The following is a 19432-nucleotide window of genomic DNA, read 5'->3' as shown; positions in this document are numbered from 1 at the left end:
TGTAGGTCAGCCACGCCCACTTTTTCCTGTCCCCACCTCCAGGCCCCCTCCCCCCCCCCCCGCTGCCCCCCCCCTTTCCCTCCGGCAAACATGTTTTCTCCTCAGGAAACCTTGGGTGAACCCCATCGCCATGGCAACAAATCCCCAGCCCGTCAGACTGGGGCAATGGGAGGGGGGGGGGGTAGCGGGTGGGGGAAGGGCTTACTGAGGCCACACCTCGCACCCCACACCCCAGTGGCCGTGTGATCACACACACACACACACACACACACACACACACACACCCAGTCGACACACACACACACACACACACACACACACACACACACACACACACACACCACACACACACACACACACACACACACACACACACACACACAACACACACACACACACACTACACACACACACAAACACACACCCATCACACACCACACACACACACACACACACACTACACACACTACACACACATACACACACATACACACACATACACACACACCCCGGTCGACACACACACACACCACACACACACACACACACACACACACACACACAACACACAAACACCCCAGTCGTACTCCTTCAAAGCACTGCTTCAGTTCGCAAGGAATTCTGCCCATATATGGCCCGGATGACAAAGGAACAGCGTGGAGCAGGAGGAGTTCAGCGCAGCGCCGAACATGAAGGGGGTCTCTGTGTCCTGAGCGGTTCCCTTTGTGTCCTTTTGTGCCAGTTTTCAGTTTTGACGGTTTGATTTTTAAACAGAGGCGAAGGAGCAAGCCATTTAAGGATCCTGACACAGTGGGGCGTGTGTACACAGACCGGGGGAGGGGAGGGGAGGGTGCTGTGGAGGGGGGTGGGGTTTATAGCCAAGCGCTGTGTGGAATTTGAACAAAAACCGTTGGGACCGGCGAGCCGTTAAAGCAGACACAGCAGACTTCACCGTTGCCGCGGGCAATCAGAGCGACCGGAGAGCCCCTCGGACTGAATAAGGACAGGAAGTCACAGACACCAAAAACATCACAGACTGAATAAGGACAGGAAGTCACCAAAAAAACAATCACAGACACTGAACATCCCAGACTGCATCGTGCTGTAATCAACGGCAAAGCGTGGACCCCGGGGTGGCACTGTGGCACGGGGGTTAGCACTGACCCCTCGCAAGGAGGAGGTTCTGGGTCCCGGTCCTGGCTGGCCCGGACCCACTCTGCAGGTTATTACTGTGCACTGACCTTGTCAAATACATTTTTTAAATATTCTCTGTACGGGTTTCTCTCTCGCCCCTCCCAGATAGCCTCCCTCACCTTTCACCCACTTCTGGCCACACAACACACACGTACAACAACACACACCATCCACACAACACACAAACACACACACATCAAGCCACCTGGGTCAAATAGACACTTCAAATCTTCAAATGTCAGAGTGAGTGAGAATTTGCAACCGAGCGTGTAACCAAGCAAAAAGCAACCATGTGACAGGAGGAGAATTTTGCTGATAATATATATACATATATTTATTATTATTGTTGTTTTTTTTAAACTTTCAGTAATTTTCATTGGTGAGTAAGGGGTTAACAGGCTGGTGGGATGATGTAAGCGACCCGGGTTCTGGCCGCGGCGCGCAGAACCTGCCGGTGCCGCTCGCTCCGGGCGGCCGCGGGTCACCTGAGGTGATCTGGCAGTCAGACAGTGTCTGGGCTGTTACGCCAACGGGGGGGGGGGAACATCAGGGAACGCTGCGAGAGCCCCCCCGACCCCCTCCCTCTCTCTCTCTCTCTCTCCCCCTCTCTCTCTCCCCCTCCCCGACCCCCTCCCTCTCCCCCCTGCCCCCTTCCCCCACCCAGCCCCACAGCGATGCTCTTGGAGGGGGAAAAAACGTTCCCCTTGTTCTGCAGCACAGCTGCAAAAATCACCAAAAGCAAAATGGGGGGGGGAAACCCTCTGAAAGACAGCCCTGGGCAGAGGAACAGGAAGAGATGTTCCTCAGGAAAGCGAAGCTCGTCAAAGAACGCGGCTTGATTTTTACAGCAGCTACGAACCGCAAGACCGTTCCCTGAAAAAAAACATCAGACATCAGCGACAGCTGACCTTGAGATTATCATTCAGCAATTTTAGCCCACCTCCTTTAAGTGGCTTTTGTCGCTTCTCAGGCCGCCATTGTAAATACAAATTTGTTCTCAATGACTTGCCTGGTGAAATAAATAAAATTGTAAAAATTTACGCCCCATTAAAAGCATGAAATTTGTCCGCAGATGGGCATTTGGGTGCTAACTGAACATCGTGTCGTGTTATTTAAACGTAATCACAGGTCTAATTTTTTTATTTTTTTAGGGCCGGTTTTATAAGGTTTGGCAGAGTAGAAGCACTGATGTGGGATCAGGTTATCCTTTCTGATTATAATTACGGGATTATGATATGAACAGGGCGAACGTGATCCTAGATAAGCGAGACGCTTTATTGGAAATCATAAAAACCCAAAACTGTTGGCACATTCTGGAAACACGTGCCGGTTTCGAAATCACCGCCACAGACCGCACAACTGTCAGTCTCAAGGTCTGTACGGCTTCCAGGATATGGAGTTTGGACCTTGGAAAATAGAACAAAAGCGTTTCTTCACCAGGGACTTAGGGCAAAAGCATTCATTGCGTAATCATATAAAATACACTAAATTGTTCAATTGTGTTCTGGGGGCGAGAGAGAGAGATTGACAGAATAATTATCTGAAAGTATTCCTCAGCATCTATTATATTTTCTGAGTGGGTCTGACAAGTTATGCCTCTTTTGATTTAAGGGGACGTCAGGATGCTTCAAATCAGTCTTTCAGTCTTTGATTTATTTTATTTTTTTCCCCCGCGAAGATGGCTTCACAGATTGTAAATGAAGGAGGCGGGGAGAACAGTAAAACGACATAGAATTCGAAATCGCACGGGGAAACGCGGTGCGGGACTACAAGAAAAACCCAGAGAAAACACAAAGGAAAAACACAGAGACGACTCGCAAATGCTACGGAGCGCTGCGCGGAGTCGCCACGTGCGTTTGTGCCCGTCTCTCTGCTGCGCCGCCACACACAAAGCCGCGCGCGCAGAATTCGTTTATTCACTACAGCCGTCATGTCTGACGCACGTCCCTCCGCCAGGCCACGTGAACCTTCGATTAGGGGAGACGCAGAATCCATGAAAATAAATGGAAACGCTTGTTTACAAACATGACAATTCAGGGAAGTAATTCAACCGATTCAATTTAGCGAAAAATAATTTCTGCGTCACATTCTTTTCTGGGGAGAGACATGTTGCCGTGACTCGAGGATTGGCTGATACAGGACATGATGAAACCTTGTTTTCTTATTATGGTATGGATAATATCCAGTGCAGTGTTTGGCTGTAGACCCAGTGCTTGTATGTGGTTTGTCCACACAGTATAAAATTTAACCTGGCACATGTACCGCTTTTAACACGAAATGTTTGCTTTTTAATCTGTTTTGTTTTTTGATTTTAAGAATGAGTTCTCTCGTTTGTCTTGATGTTGAAATTTTGCTCACAACTTGTCCCCGGGGCAAAAAAACAGGCCTGAACCCCCCAAATAGCACATGGGGTACATTCCCCAGTGCGGAGGAACCACCCTCAAACGGTGGCAAGAAAAAATTCCCAAATTGAAAGAATTCTCGAAAGGAACCCGGCTGTAGAGGGGGAGCCCATTCTCTGCTGGCCGGCCTGGTGGAAGGTAAAGGTAGAATAGATAATGAAAAGGCTAAATTTGATTGGCTCTTTGCCAAACCTCCCCCCCTCCCCCAAGGTTGGCATCGATATACATTTATCCAAGGAGATTTTGTGCGTAAACAGTTTCCCGAGGCACTTCCCGTACAGGAAAGTTAAACTGTGTGCTCATGCGGTCACGTGACTGGGTGAACGCCGCTGGGTGGGCTGACCGTCGACTGGCAGGTAAAGTGGGCGGAGCCGCCAGACACACGATTCCCTGCTGCTGACTTCATTCGCCCAGCGCCGCAGGTGTACACGTGAGGCAGGTAAGCAGCACCTGCACTCAGTCAATGATTCACCCCCCCCCCCTCCCCGGAGCTTATCTGTGTTTGACCACTAATGTGCGCAAGCAGGAGGGAAGAACAACACCAGCGCGGTCTGCGTAAAAGAAGTCAAACAACATTCACAGGCTCACATTGCAAAATAAATAAATAAATAAAGATTTACTCTGGTTTTCTCAGTCATATTGCCTGTGTGTGTGTGTGTGTGTGTGTGTGTGTGTGTGGAAGTGGTAGTAGTAGTAGTGGGGTTATGCATGTGAACATACACGAGTGTTAAAAGTACATTCAAACTGGAATGGGAGATATCAAATCATGGACTGTAGACTGATGACTACAAATGGAGGGGGAAAAGACCTCCCCCTCCTCCTTACAGCCTATCCCTCACCTCCTCAAACCTCCCCCCCCCCCCCAACCCTAACCCAAGCCGCTGTTATGAAACGGGGGCATCTGGATGATCTCTGTCTCACTGACCCAGCAAACTGGGGCAATACCCTGGAAGACATTCAGCCAGGAGAGAGAAGGCAGCAGGACAGGCTGACAGCCCAGCTGGGGGAGGAGTCAGATTACTGCCCCCCAACCCCCCCCCCAACATAAAACCCGCCTTCTCAAATCCAGATACCTGGAGGGCAGGAGCAGTGTCAGTGTGACCCAGGGCTCACATGCATCCAGCGCTCAACGTGTTACTGTAACACCGTGACAGGGCAACAAGAGGAAGCCACCACTTAATCACTGTGTGTGTGTGTGTGTCTGTGTCTGTGTCTGTGTGTGTCTGTCTGTGTGTGTGCCCACGTGTGTGTGCGCGTACGTTCATGCATTAACCGGTGGTTTTCTGCTCTCAATGACACGATTAAGATTTTTTTTTCTGTTTATTGTAACCTTTTCTTTAAGATTTTCTTTAAAAAAAAAAAAAGTCAGTATAAAAACGAAAGAACGATTATAGCTTTTCCACATCAGGCCCATACGGGCAAATGAAGACTGCCTGAAGCACACAGAGAAAGAAAAGAGAGAGACAGGGCGGCACACGGAAAGAGTAAAGCAGGAAAATTCTGAACAGATGTGGGATTTCTCTCCGAGGCATCGTTTTGGAGACGAGCGCGGCGTCGCGATGACAGTCTGCCAGCTGCCATACCTGCGCCCCCAGTACACACACAGACCCCTGCGGCAGCAACAGGAATATTAACCCTGAGGTGTGAGGTCACAAATGTGTGCTTAGAATGCTCTGAACTGAACATTCTAATGCTGATGTCACAATCACTGCTGACAATGGAAGGCATGCTGATGTCACAATCACTACTGCCAATGGAAAGCAATGGAGTTCTAGAACACTGACTTACAGTAGAATTAAAAAAAAAAAAACTTCTCCTCCCAAAAAAAAACCCGTACTCTTCAAAGTTGTAAAGGGCACATCAGAAGTTAGTTGCCAGTGCTACACATGGTATGAGGCACCAATTAATCGAATCAAAATCTGAGGACAGAGGACAAAACCGTTATTACTGTATCTCTGCAGAAACTGACACACACGCACGCACACATGCATGCAATATGGGGCAGTGGGGCATCAAATCCGCCCCTAGACCAGGGATGTGTTCAACAATCTCTGGCGTAATGAGACAGGAACGTCCTCTCTCTGGGAAAGACCCGCAGTCTACACCACACCACTGAAGGATGTTGCAGCTTATCCCCCCCCCCCTCCCCCCAGGGCCAAAGAAGCATGACATGCCTGGGAATCCCAAACTGGGTGGAAAAACTGAACAAATGGCTCATGTTTTCCAGCAGAATGCAGAGCTGAGTCACTTTTGAGACAGTCCGTGTGAGGAAAGATCTAAACCCCCTCCCCCCCCTTGAACCTTCCAATAACTGAAAGACAAAATCCCACATCTGTGAAAAAGCTCACCGCACATTCAGAGTAAAACCTGCTCCAATAGAGCGGCCCCACCTTTAGCTATGCCACTGTGACCCTGACTGATTTCATATAAATACTGTTGGAGATAATTTAACATGGAGGATTTTGCTCTGATACACAGAACATGCGTTTGATGGCCAGGTAGAGTGGCGGTGTTAGGTTTGCCAGTAAATCCCTAATTCAGCCTTCTCTGTCCCTGAACCCAAAGCATATGGAAGACTCTGCACTTAGAGCTCTGAACACTTCCAAAGCAGCCTCTTAAGCACTGGCTGAAACACTCAAGTTAAAGCAAGTGCAACCAGAATAAAAATGTAACAGAATAAAAAAAAGTTGTTCTTTTAAATTAAGTGATGAAGAAGAGGAAACAAAGTAAAGGAGAAGGAGCTCTTGATGATCCCTTTTACTGGAAATGCCCTTTTCCCAGAGTTTTGGATTAGGGGAATTATGGGAGAAAATGGTGTTATTGTCCAGACAGAGAGGGGGCGAGGCAGTGGTGCGGGTGACGGAGGGGAGGGGGGGGAGAGGGGTGGAGGGGGGGGGGGGGGAGAATTCAGGTCACCACGTGAACGCTGAGTCTGTGCAGTCTGGCAGCCATGTGCAGAGGGAGAGTGTGTGTGAGTGTGTGTGTCTGTGTCTGTGTACGCCTGCGTGTATGTGTGCGTGCGTGCGTGCGTGTGTGTGCGAGTGTGTGTGTGTGTGTGTGTGTACGCCTGCGTGTATGTGTATGTGTGTGTGTGTGTGTGTGTGTGTGTGTGTGTGTGTGTGTGTGTGTGTGTGTGTGTACGCCTGCGTGTATGTGTATGCGCGTGTGTGTGTGCGTGTAAGAGTGTCTGCAGGATGAATAAATGAAGCGCACTCACACACTACCCGGTGTTCTCCTTCTGTCCCGCTCAGTTCTGCACTGCAGTCTGACACTGAAAGTACTCAACCTACAACTTACAGCACATTACAGCAAAGCAACGTGCTCCTGCTGGTCCAAGATCGTCCACCCAAACCCAGAGAGAGGGAGGGCATCTGGACTTCTTAAAAACCAGACGCTCTTATTTTTCTGCCGTTCAGTCGTAGATTTATCGGTGTGCTTCAGGATGATCGTGATGTTGGGTCATCCCTTTCCCACCGAGCTTTAGCCGTCGGATACTTGGTCTCCCGTTTTCCCTCAGAAACACGCTGACGATGCAGAGGAACTCACGGGATGTTCGCAGCGCGGATGCTCTGCTGTTTCTCAGTCCCTTTCTCAGTGACCCCCTCCAAAACGCAGCGTCCTCTGCAGTTTTAGGAATGCCCTGTGTCAGTAATCTCTGGGGGGAATCGTGCAGTTTTCAGCGCTGGAAGAAGGGAGGGACGCTGGACTGTGATGAATCGGACGCAGAACTTCACAGCACTGGATCGTAGCCTGAAAGGCAGATGAGGGGGGGGGGGGGGGGGGGGGGGTCGGCGTCAGGCCGATTTGGGGTTCGTTTTTGGAATGTGCATGCGATGAGACAGTGCAGTAAATATCACCAGTGCCTACGTAGGATCAGGATTGGGAACATCCCCCACGGGACCCAGTCCCTCCACCCTCCGCCTCCCCCCCCCACCCTCCCACCCCCCATCTGACTGAAGAGGGAGGTCTGGATTCAGTCAATGTCTGTCCTGAGTTTTATTTTGACTCACAAATAAAAAAAAAACAAGGGCTGGCTATTGCGCAAGTCAGCATCACAGGGGCAAACGCTGACTGTGTCCAAGTTTGAGCAGGGGAGAGGCAGAGGTGTCTATCCCCCTGCCTGACTCAAAAGCAGCTGAGGGCCACTCTCTGCCCAGGGCCCCCCATTGCTCGAGGGGCACACAGCACCACGGGCCATGCGGCGACAGGGACACCCCCCACGACAGGGACACGCGCGGCGACAGCTCGGGGTCAAAGGGCACTCGCGCCATACTGACACGGTCGCGTCGCAGGTCAATGAGATCAGCTCATTACTGCGCCGTGTCTGGAGGGCCGGACACAGGTCAAAGGTCAGCTGGGTCACTGCGATTGCCGGGGAGGGGGAGGGGGAGGGGGAGGGGGGAGGGGGAGGAAGCTCAAAGTTCACTGCCGAGAGGCCTGTGCGTGCCTGGTGCGTGCTAAGTGAGGTTCAGACCAGCGTCAGTCCTCTCACCTGTGCTCAGGTAAACGAAGGCTCAGCACAACAGGCTGCATTGCCGCTGAAAACTGATGAGACACTGAGCTCCCTGGCCCCGCCTTGCGGGTACTGACTGACCAATGACGGGCCGCTTTGCCCCGCCTATAATGTTCCACACAGTCATGTCAGTTATTCCAGCAGCCACAGACTGGAACAGAACAGAAGAGAACGGCACCAGGAGGTATATTTCAGACAGCGTTGCTAACAATATAAAAATCATTATACACACCCGTGCGCGCGCACACATGCACACTTGGCATAAACAAACACAAATACTCCTGCTGCCTGAAGCAGGAACTTTGATGAGCAGACAGCATGCATCACAAGCCTGTCTTCATGCATCACAAGCCTGAAGACTTGGTTCTTGCAGCTTTCACAGGTTCTTAGTGGCTGTAATAAGCACAGGTTATATGCCTGATCGCAGCACTAAGTTCTTATGCTTATGCATATATTTGCAATGCCTGATTCCAGACGTCAATTCCACATATTTTGTGACCTGTTTGGCCTTCCATATCAGGAAAGGAAGCAAGGAATGGAAGTAAGATGGAAAAAAAGAAAAATGAACGTTTGGAATGAGCCCAGGACTGTGACGCTCCTGGCTGCGTGACCTCTGACCTCTGACCTCTGTCTGATGTAATGGAATCCGCTTGCAACACGCCGCCCTGCCCTGTTTACCTGGCCGACGGGCCCTTTGAAGTCTTATCAGCGCGCTGATAATCACAGAGGGGTACCAGAAGGGCACCTTGCAAAAGAGCCGGCCGTCACCAACGGCTGCCCGACACCGTCGCCAACACCGTCACCAACACTGTCACCAACACCGTTACCAACGGCCCCCGACACCGTCACCAACACCGTCACCAACGGCTGCCTGACACTGTCACCAACACCGTTACCAACACCGTCACCGACACCGTTACCAACGGCCGCCCAACACCGTCACCGACACCAACACCGTCGCCAACACCATTACCAACACCGTCACCAACACCGTCGCCAACACCGTCGCCAACACCGTTACCAACACCGTCACCAACACCACTCGTTTACTAGAAGGTCATTCTCGTGCAAACTCACGACCCGACCCTCAACCCGCCCCCCACACAACTGTCAAACTGAAACTGAAACGGGGCAGAGGCCCTCATCAGCAGGCAGTTGTTTTCCAGATGTCCTCGAAGGGAATTTGCCAAGGTCACCCCCATACCCCAACCCCCCCAACCCCCCCCCCACTGACTTTCTGCCGTGGAATCTGTGGCAACCCTGAGAAGAGCTGACTTTAATGCAGCACTGCAGTGACCCAGACGTGCAAATCTGACGCCGGCGTTTCATTATTGGCTCTGGAGAGAAATCCCCCGTCCAACAAGTCGCCCTTTTAAATGGCAGTATGACTAGGCAACGGTGAATCGCTGCAGAGAGAAGCTGCCAATCTTCCTCGTTTGCAAAAGGTGAACAACAAATGCTTCACTTTTCCTGGAAGTAGCATGTCTGCGCTCAGTATGCAAGGAATGCAGCTCCTTCTGCGCTACGTGGTGAAACAGTACGTATGCACGCTATCAATCTCTCCCATAAGGTCTTCCCAGGGCATGCCATCACATGCATGGAATATTTAGGCAAATTTATCCTCCTCTTCTTTTCACAGTAACATGCACACACACTCATTACATTACACTACATTACAGGCATTTGTCAGACGCTCATATCCAGAGCGAGTTACACAACTTTTTACGTAGCATTTACACTGCATCCATTTATACAGCTGGCTATATACTGAAGCAATGCAGGTTAAACACCTAGCTCAAGGGTACAACAGCAGTCCTACCAGGGAATTAGGTTACAAGACCAACTCCTTGCCCATTATACACACATGCGCGCGCACACAGTATTTTATGCAAGACCCTCTACATTCACCCTCAGTCCCAAACTCAGGAGGGAAAACTTGTGTTGGGCAGAATGGATATTTTTCTAATTGATTTTAAGTCTATTTATCAGACAGGTTATCTGAAAAGTGTCGTTACCGTGCACTGGGCACTGTTACTTCCAATAATTATGCCAGTTACATAATCCCCCTTTGCCTCAAAAAGGTTTAAATGCTGAATATAAAATACTTTCTGTAGACCACTGAAATCTCTTACAGCAAGAATAATGGTTCGTATACTGCAACTAAGTGGGTGTCATTGCGGTATTAAATTGAGTTTAGTAAGCCAGTGGTTTAAATTTGCACTCCCATTAAGGGTGGTACAGGTGGCCCGACGGCTGTCTACACAGTCTATGAACACACTTTGGTCGTTTTTTTATTCTGATCATAATTGCAATATCTGAAGTGTACCGAGTTGCTCATTGTTCTTTAATTGACCAGTTTTGGTTGGATCGAAAAAACCAGCACACACAGGGGTGCCAGGACCAAGTTTGGGAGCAACTGGTTTAGAGGAACACAGGAATTTACACTTGAGTATACACGTTGAATGAAAGTGTGCCGATTAGAATAGAGCCACAGTAGAAGAACGTCGTTTTGTGTGCTTTGTGTCGTTGTGCTGCACCCGTGTGGTGAACGGTAAAATTGCAGGCATTGAAACATCCCTATTGTCTCGCTTCAAAACAGACAGTGAGTGTGGAGTGTCTGCCATCTAGTGGTGAATTACGGTAGTTCGGTAATCAATAGCAGCGCTTGCGCGCGTCCTGCTAGATAATTGCACGGCGGTTTTTGTTTTCCCTGTAACATTCCAACTCAAACCGAAGAAAATCTAATCGAATTAAAGAATCCCGGTTAACTACGCTGCAAACTGCTGCCTTTGATCAAGCAAGTGCCCAGATTTAGCCCAAACAAACGTTTCTGTCAAAATATTGACTAAACAGGTGAGACAATAATGCAGATGGAAACTAATAAAATAAATAAATTTAAAACAGGTGACTACACTGATAGCCTACCTAAAGACCATAGGTTGTGTTTTTTCAACTTCTCAGCCTAGTCTTAGTTTGGTTCTATTATAAATGTCCACAAAGAAATATATATATTCTGAAGAACTGTTTACAGATCAAACAAGATCATATTTGTAGTGGATAATAAATGTTTTGTTTTGTAATAATATCACTGCTGTTATCTGAATTATTTGTTCACAGCAAAGGGGGTGACTCACCTCAGTCACTGCCAGTTTGTAGCTCTCACCTGGCTCCTTCTTCTTCTTCTTTGTTTTTATTGGCAGTTGTAAAAGCAGTTGTAAGTGCATTACTGCCACCTACTGCGCTGGAGTGTTGCAGTCCTGAGGTGCCCCCCCACCCCCAAAACGTACACACAAACACACATGCACACATACAGTATAAATATATATATACATATATATACACACACACACATTAACGTACGTCAATATTTATATAAATATTTCTCTTAATTCATTACCAGTAGCCTATTAACATGATCTTATGCACTAATGAATGCCTGTGACCCTAATGATCCTTATAAGTACCCAATTTAAACAGCAAAATCCTTAAATCATACTGATCAGCCTCATCTCTCTGAGGAAGCGAAAGATGTGTGTGGTGTAATGGGCAAGGAGCTGGTGCAGAAGACTGCCTCCTAGTGGCACATCAATGCCACTTCTAGCACCTGCCAAACTTTCTCGGTGTTCTTTATCCAGGTACTAACCCAGCCCAGCTCTGCTTAGGTTCAGCTACGCATCGAGGAGACATTTGGGTGGTACGGCTACTGCACACCCTGAGCTGTGTGGGGGAATGGATGACTGTAATGCAGTGCTGAGTCAGTAATTTTTTATTTTTTTTTTAATCTCATAAAACTCAAGTGAAAGCAATAACGCTGATTTAAGTGCGGGCAGAAGCAGCGTGTGCTCTTCCACAGATTGCCGTAAATCAGCCGTCTAATGCGACTGAGTGCAGCCGGGGTTTTTTTTTAGTAAGAGCTCAAATAGGCGTTTTTGAGTTCAGCAGAACAGGCAGCAGATGTTCTCAAAGATGTTCTCCCCGCTATCAGTAAAACGGCGCAGGATGCTTTACTGCAGGGGTCTCTATACCCAGCCCTGCAAAGGCACAGGGCTGCTGATTTCCATTATTACTCAGCACCTAATAAATCAATAAATAAAAGTGGCTGATTGTGCAGTGAGCTCACTTCGTCTGTGTCCTGGCTTGAACTGGTTGCTGATTTTTTAGGAACACACCGAGAAGCAGTAGACCCTGTGGCGCTCTGGGATCAGGGCTGGTCACCCCTGATTTGCGGGGCTCTGCTTGCCATAAAAGTCAGCCATCCAGAAAAGAAGAAGACAAGGGTGCGATTACATGCTGTTGCCACTAGATGTCCCCAGACCCAGGCAACAGAAAACAGCCACGTCCTTGGAAATACTGTGTGTGTGTGTGTGTGTGTGTGTGTGTGTGTGTGTGCCAAAGCAAACACTGGAACCAAACCTTTCTATGAACAGCCAAATGGCATTCAGAATATTTTTACAGTACATACTCTGAAAAAACAATGCAGGGCTTTATAGTCACAAAAGTGTTTTAGTTTCACAATCAGTAAATCTTTCATAAAGCAGTTCATGATAAAAACCATGCCTAACTTTACTTGATATATTAGTTCTCTTTGTAAAAAAAAAATGAGACAGACCACTGAGCAGAATCTGGGCCATACTCACAACTAATGAGACCTGGTGTTCCACTACTGACTTAAAGTATATTTATTAAATACATATGAAATAACTGAATATTTACCAGTATAAAATATATCTATTGAAGTATATTTTTCCAAACAGATTTTATAGATTTGAATGCACTGGAGTGTAAAATTCAGCCATGGCCCAGCTGGAACAGCAAACTTCACAAAATCTTCCAGCTACTGATTGACACACATTTATGAAATCAACAACACATCTGCACAAAGTGCATTGAATGATTCAATGGTATTATTATTTATTCATATTAAAGATCATAAATACAGTGATATTTGCACAAAACTGTCAAGTGCTTAAAGTATACATGAAACTTCTATATAAAATATATATATATATATTTGGTGCATAATCATAGTAAAACACATTTATACATTAAGACTTAACAGAACACATAGATAAATATCAGCTCTCTAGTCGGGACTAGGAGTCTAGCTTAATTGCACCAGGTGCCTTTGGGTGCGTCGTTTTGTCAGGTTGGGTTAAAAAGCCATCTCTGATTCTCAAAATCGACCCGTCGGCCATCTTAAACCAAACCCTTTTCGGCGAACGCTCCTCTCAGCACTTTCCGCGTGATTCCACGCCGCGCGTGATTACACGCGCACTACAGCTTCCCGCGACCCTCAATGTCGTGCTTCAGTTTGTTTCAGTCAAGGACCGGTATCGTCTTTCCAGGAAGCGTGGCTGCTTCCACAGGAGTTCAATAAAACCAGGTCCACTTCTATGATTAGTTCACGTCCTTCATTCAACACCAGAAAATAAGAACAAAATAAAGACAAACAAAAAAAAAGACGAAATAAAATACAAGTCAAGGTGGTAAGTCTACGATATGGTGCTACTGGTAAACGGGTTGGTGATAAAAGGAAATATATTTTCATTTGTAGAGGAGTGTCTCTCTGTTCTCAAATGTGCATGACAAGAGAGCCTCAATATCAGTTTTGTCCTTGGAAACTTAGAAAGGTTCAGAACAACCTGAACCCTCCATAACTGCAGTCCCCCCATTTAGTTTAAAAACTTCATAAGCAAGGCAGGGTCAGTGAAGAATCCTCCCAGACATCAGGGGAAAATCAGATTCGCCAGAAGACTCCGCCATGTTTCCCACAAGGCCTTGAGAAACGCAGCATCGTTGTGAGGGAATCAGTGAGCACAAGATTCACCCAGTCAGCTTCGGAGAATGGCCACCGAACATTAAGACAGCACATTTTTGAAAAAATTCAATTGTATCCTCAATGACAACAAAATCAAACCAACCACACACACACACACACGCACACAAAACAGAAAAGGATCTTTTTCAATGTCTAATTTTAGCTTTCTTGGGGGCAGAGACGCCCTTTCCAGACTCATTATGCTGAAACGAATAGCTCCAGTATCGACTTCGGCTAACCGACTGGGCGAGACAAAACAGTCGCCCACGTCTTCTGAAACAGCCTGGTATTATTAGCGGTATTGAAGCCCGGTGTTATTTACAGCCGGGCGATGCGTACGTCAGCAGCGGTGTTGGGATGAAAGGATATGTGGTTTTTTTTTAATAAGCTCTGGGCGTGTGCGAGGGCGCGACCAGTTCCTCTTTTTTTTTTAGGCGTTTGTCACACAGCTTGGGGCAGGTTTATTCAGAAACGCAGAAATGTAACACCAAACGATCTGCGGCCTGACGTCGAAAAAGCTGCGTGACCCGAGGATGTGCTTCAGGGGAGAAGGGAGCACCCGTTTTTTTTTTTTTTTTTTTTTGTCATCGCTGTTTCTCAAAATAAAGTGGAGGATTACACCTTTTCAATACCAGCACCATGGCAACTGAGACCAGTGTCCCAAAGGCTCTGTTGAGTCTTCAGCCTCTGAACAATGCCAGTGGGAAACAGCATCTGTGTCATTTGAGTGTGTGAATACACCAGTGCATCTAGCACACACAAATGCACGTACACACACTCTTTCACAAACGCAAAGGCACATCAAAACATTAAAAGTGCACAGACACATACACGCGCACGTGAAAACAAACACACAAACACACCCACTTTCACATTTTCACACACACACACACACACACACACTTTCACTCACACTTTCACATTTTCACACACACACACACACATTCACATGCGCACACACACACACTTTCACACACACACACACACACACACACTTTCACACACACACACACACACACACACACACACATACACACACACACACACACACACACACACATACGCACACACATGCACACGCACACACACACACCACACACACACTTTCACACACACACACACACACACACACACACACACACATACACACACACACACACTTTCACACACACACACACACACACACTCCGGTGCCCTCAGTATCAATGGCAGGCTCAGTCGCGGTTACCAGCGCGTGACGCCGATGTTAACAGCAAACAGCGTTTAGGCTTCCGGACCCTTCCGCCGTTCAGTGCGCCGTCAGAAATGGTCTCCTGCAATTGGCTGCCCTCAGGACCAGCACTGCGATGCAATGCGCCATCTAAGGAACCCGTCTATCACCGAAATCACCGCCATTATCGAGTTTCCAGTGACTCTGACACGGTCACTCCTGTTGGGCGTGGCAGCCGTCCCTCCTCCTCGCCGAGCTTCCATTCCCGCTCCGGAATGCCGTCGGGCCGGTCCGGGCCGTCGGTCCTGTTCCGGAAGGTTCTGCGGCGCTGTCGCGGGAAGCGCGGAGATCGGATCCTGGCAGGGAGAGCACATTCCGACTCGCGTTCCCACCCTCCACACGCGGTCCGACAGAAACCTGCGGCGCCTGCTGCTCCCGTCCACAGGAATTCTCCAAACCCTGTCCGCCTTTCTCCCCCCCGTCACATGACAGGGGTCTCACATGAATGGGCAGCTGTTTCTCCTCTGTCACATGACCATAGTTCTGCTCATAGCTGGGTAACCGCAACAGCGATGGCACTCTTTCAGAGGCTGGGGGGGAATTGATGGAGGTACAGTAACAGATAACAGTCGCACGTGCTCGACAGTCACACAGCCTACAGACCACGAATGTGAACACGCACGGCTCAAATTGTGCCTAAGCGCTGCAGTGCGACGCTTTGTCATCACTGGAACAAAAGGCAGTGATCCAAGCACAAGGGAATGAGGAACAATGAGGAACTCAGCACAACTCTCTGGCACAGAAGTCTAGTTTATCAGCTTAAAAACATATTTTCGAAAGGCAGTTTTATGTTTGAGTTACGGAGTAGCGTCCGTCGCTCTGGGCAGACATGCAGATCGTGGAATTCTCCAGACCTTCCAGCACAAAGTGCCTTTTAGTCCAGCTTTCTTCTTTTTGTCCGTTTTATCCTCTGCCTTGCTTTTCACACTTTTCCTTCCAAGGTAGACATCTTCAGGGAGTTGCCTGCTGTTGAGTGTTTTGAACTCCAGCTAAACATACTCCCAAGTCGGAATCCAGGTCCAGTCCTGACCTGCGGCCAGATGCCTTGGAACTGGGAGGGAAAATGTCTGGAAGTCTCCCTGAACAGACAAGCTAACGGTAAAAAAAAAAAACCCCACAGTACGTCCCCCGGGTTGCAGTGATTCCTCCAAAGCAGAGGGGGCGCTGTTATTTTGTGTGGTAGGTTGATGTCAGCGGACCCAGGGTAGCGGTATAGTCAAAGGCTTTCCGTCGGCAGTTCCGTCTCTGGCGTAGGATAAAGTCGTAGTTCGCTGTGGTACACATGGCATAGAACACGTTGGCTTTGTCCGGAATAAGCAGCTCTAGGAAATGGAAAAAGGAAGGCAACAGATAAATATGCTGCTGGCATTTCCTACATCAGCATTAATGAGTCTGGGCACATGAGCTTGCTTCAATAGATAATTGAATAACTTTTGCTGCATTAAGAAGCACTTAGGATAGTACCCCAAAAAATGTGTAACTGACCTTACATTTACCATTTAGCTATAGCTATGGCCACTGGTTGCTGGATGTCTTTTTGGAGCATAACCTGTCTAGCACCTCATAAGAATAACAAACAGTATTCATGATTCCCCATATGCAGTTCCCCCTCCCCCACTGTGCATGGTTTTGTGTGAGAAGCTTGGGTTTTAAGTGCTACAGGTGTATGAGGTTTCCCCGCAGCTCATGTATGGCGAAGGAACATTCAGGCACAAAATGGCCGCTGTGCATCACCCAGGATGGTGCTGGTTGAGCTGAGCTCCCCTGCACTTCCCCGTACAGCACAGTGGCACCCCGTGCTGAAGGGTTATACGAATGCAGCCCATAACTCATGGTGTAAAGGGTCACATGACCTGCCTCTGGCCTGGACTCACCTCTGTCGTGGGACAGCACCTGGCTGAGGGTGAATTCGTGGGCGCGGCAGGTCCCCAGGCTGTGCTTCTCCAGGGCCCTCTGGATCACCTGGGCCGTCTTATCCTGGCTGGTAGGGAGGGCAGAGGGGAGCACTGAGACTGGGTTGAGGGGGGCAGAGAGGGGGCAGCACTGAGACTGAGGGGCTGGATGAGGGGGGCGGGGACTGCACGCCCACTCTCTTCACTGTTTGGACAGTGCACGCCCACTCTCTTCACTGATTGGATGCAGCACACCCAATCTCTTCACTGATTGGATGGATGCCACACGATGAAGAATGTGGAGAGAGCATTCGGAGGATGTACAGTGGAACTAATAGTAATCAATGACTGAGACCAGCCAATCAAAACTCCAATCTGCAAAAATGCTTCACTGGCTCAGAATGCAGCTCTGCCCACAGAGATGTGGCGAAGCTTTGCTCTTACAACTGAATGACTGAAGCAATCGCACAGATTCTATAGACTCACCAGATGTACGGCTCATACATGCTTGCCGTTCTCTCTCCTAGTAATAGGAGTTTTCAGCACTACATTACAGAGCAGGATTCCATTGTCATAACATTGCACTTGGCTACACTACTATGCATTTTCAGAAATAAGCATGCCATTATTACATTTCGACTTCAGGTGTATGGAGACAAAACTTTAAGAATAGAGAGTTGCATATCTGGTGGGTCTACAGCGTCTGTCGGGACTGCCTCTCACCATGCTGCCGACCCCTGACCCCCTGACCCCTGACCCCACCCGAGCCTCACCAGGATGCTCTTGTACATGTTGCCGTTGTTGCCGCACTCCACGCTGACCCTGATGATGCAAGAGTCCGCCACCTGCTGGTTGTAGACGGGCAGCGACAACATGGAGACGGATCGCTTGTGCTGGGGGGCGGGGCAGAGGGTGCGGCGGGCGGGGCCTGGGGAGGTGACGGACAGGTCTTTCTGGGAGCCTGAGGCGGGCTTGAAGGGGGCGGAGTCCGGGAACGGCCCAGGAGAGAAGGCTTCCGCCATGTTGTGGCAGGAGCTGGACAGAGCCTGCAGGGGAAGGAGAGGCAGCAGCGCTCACACAGGGGACTGAACACAGGGGACTGAACACAGAGGACTGAGCACAAGGGACGGAGAACAGGGGACTCAGCACAGGGACTGAACACAAGGGACTGAGAACAGGGGACTCAGCACAGGTGACTGAACACAGGGGACTGAGAACAGGGGACTCAGCACAGGGACTGAACACAAGGGACTGAGAACAGGGGACTCAGCACAGGGACTGAACACAAGGGAAATGAGACAGGGTCAGCCAGGGCTGACACAAGGAAAAGTGACTGGAACAGGTGGCTCAGCACAGGTTTACTTGACCAATGGGAGTCTGAGAACAGGGGCCTTCTAGCACTGCCAGGGACTGAGAAAGGACTCAGAGGGATGACACAGGACACAAGACTGAGCACGGGGCTCCACAAAAAGTGACTGAAACAGGAGGCAACAGGGGCCGCACAAGGTGGGATCTGACAAGGGATGAGAACAGGGGACTCAGCACGGACTAGACACAGGGACTGAGAACGGGGACTCAGCACAGGTGAGCTGAAACAAGGCCGACTGAGAACAGGGACTCAGCACAGGGACTGAACACAAGGGACTGAGAACGGGGGAAGCTACAAAGGCACAGGGATGAAACATAGTGCTGAGAACAGGGGACTCAGCACAGGGACTGAACACAAGGGACTGAGAACAGGGGACTCAGCACAGGGACTGAACACAGGGAACTGAGCACAGGGGACTGAGCAGAGCGGACTGAGGCGGCCTTGCTGAAAAGATTGCCTCAATAGCGTGATGTGTCGTACATTCATTGTTTTGTATGAACTTTTGCCTTTTTTAATGGTGCAACATGTTCCATATATTAGAACTGAAAAGAAAAAACCTGGCAAGCCCTTTCTGAGCACCTGGCCAGGCTGTTCCACTCTAAACAAACCCCGTCTCACCTCAGAGGAATTTGTAAAGCAAACTCCAGTCATGCCCCGTGTCCACAGACAAACAACAGGTTTCAAGGGCAAACCTTTTAGTGGGCCGCCAGATTGGACTGGGGTTGTGGGTGGGAGGATTATGTAAGAGAAACACCTTAAAGGACACAGAACTCAAGCTTTGTTGTGTCGCCAGTACCGCAGCTGTGCTGGGCTCATATAATAGTCCTGACTGAGGACAGCTGCACTGCTACATTACAACAAAGAGAGGAGACAGAACTGGGAGGAAACTGGCTTCAACAGAAGGGCCAGAGAGGGGTGAGTGAGTGAGCGTGTGTGTGTTTGTGTGTGTGAGTGTGTGCAAATGCGTGAGTGTG

At 49.0% G+C, this 19432-nt stretch overlaps 1 protein-coding gene across 1 annotated transcript in view; it reads right to left on the bottom strand.

Annotated features, from left to right (window-relative positions):
• Positions 1–12995: 12995 nt before the first annotated feature.
• Positions 12996–19432, bottom strand: part of LOC135243384 (ral guanine nucleotide dissociation stimulator-like 1) — a 20627-nt gene continuing 14190 nt past the window's right edge. The window contains exons 15-17 of the mRNA XM_064315171.1: positions 17861–18135; positions 17072–17184; positions 12996–16519 (exon numbers count right to left, since the gene is read on the bottom strand). Of these exons, the coding sequence (XP_064171241.1) occupies positions 16365–16519; positions 17072–17184; positions 17861–18135 (543 nt within the window). The 3' untranslated portion in view covers positions 12996–16364. The remainder of the gene's footprint in view (positions 16520–17071; positions 17185–17860; positions 18136–19432) is intronic.

This window comes from Anguilla rostrata, chromosome 17 (genome assembly GCF_018555375.3).
Source record: "Anguilla rostrata isolate EN2019 chromosome 17, ASM1855537v3, whole genome shotgun sequence".
Taxonomy (NCBI): domain Eukaryota; kingdom Metazoa; phylum Chordata; class Actinopteri; order Anguilliformes; family Anguillidae; genus Anguilla; species Anguilla rostrata.
This window is presented reverse-complemented; position numbering and strand designations above follow the sequence as displayed.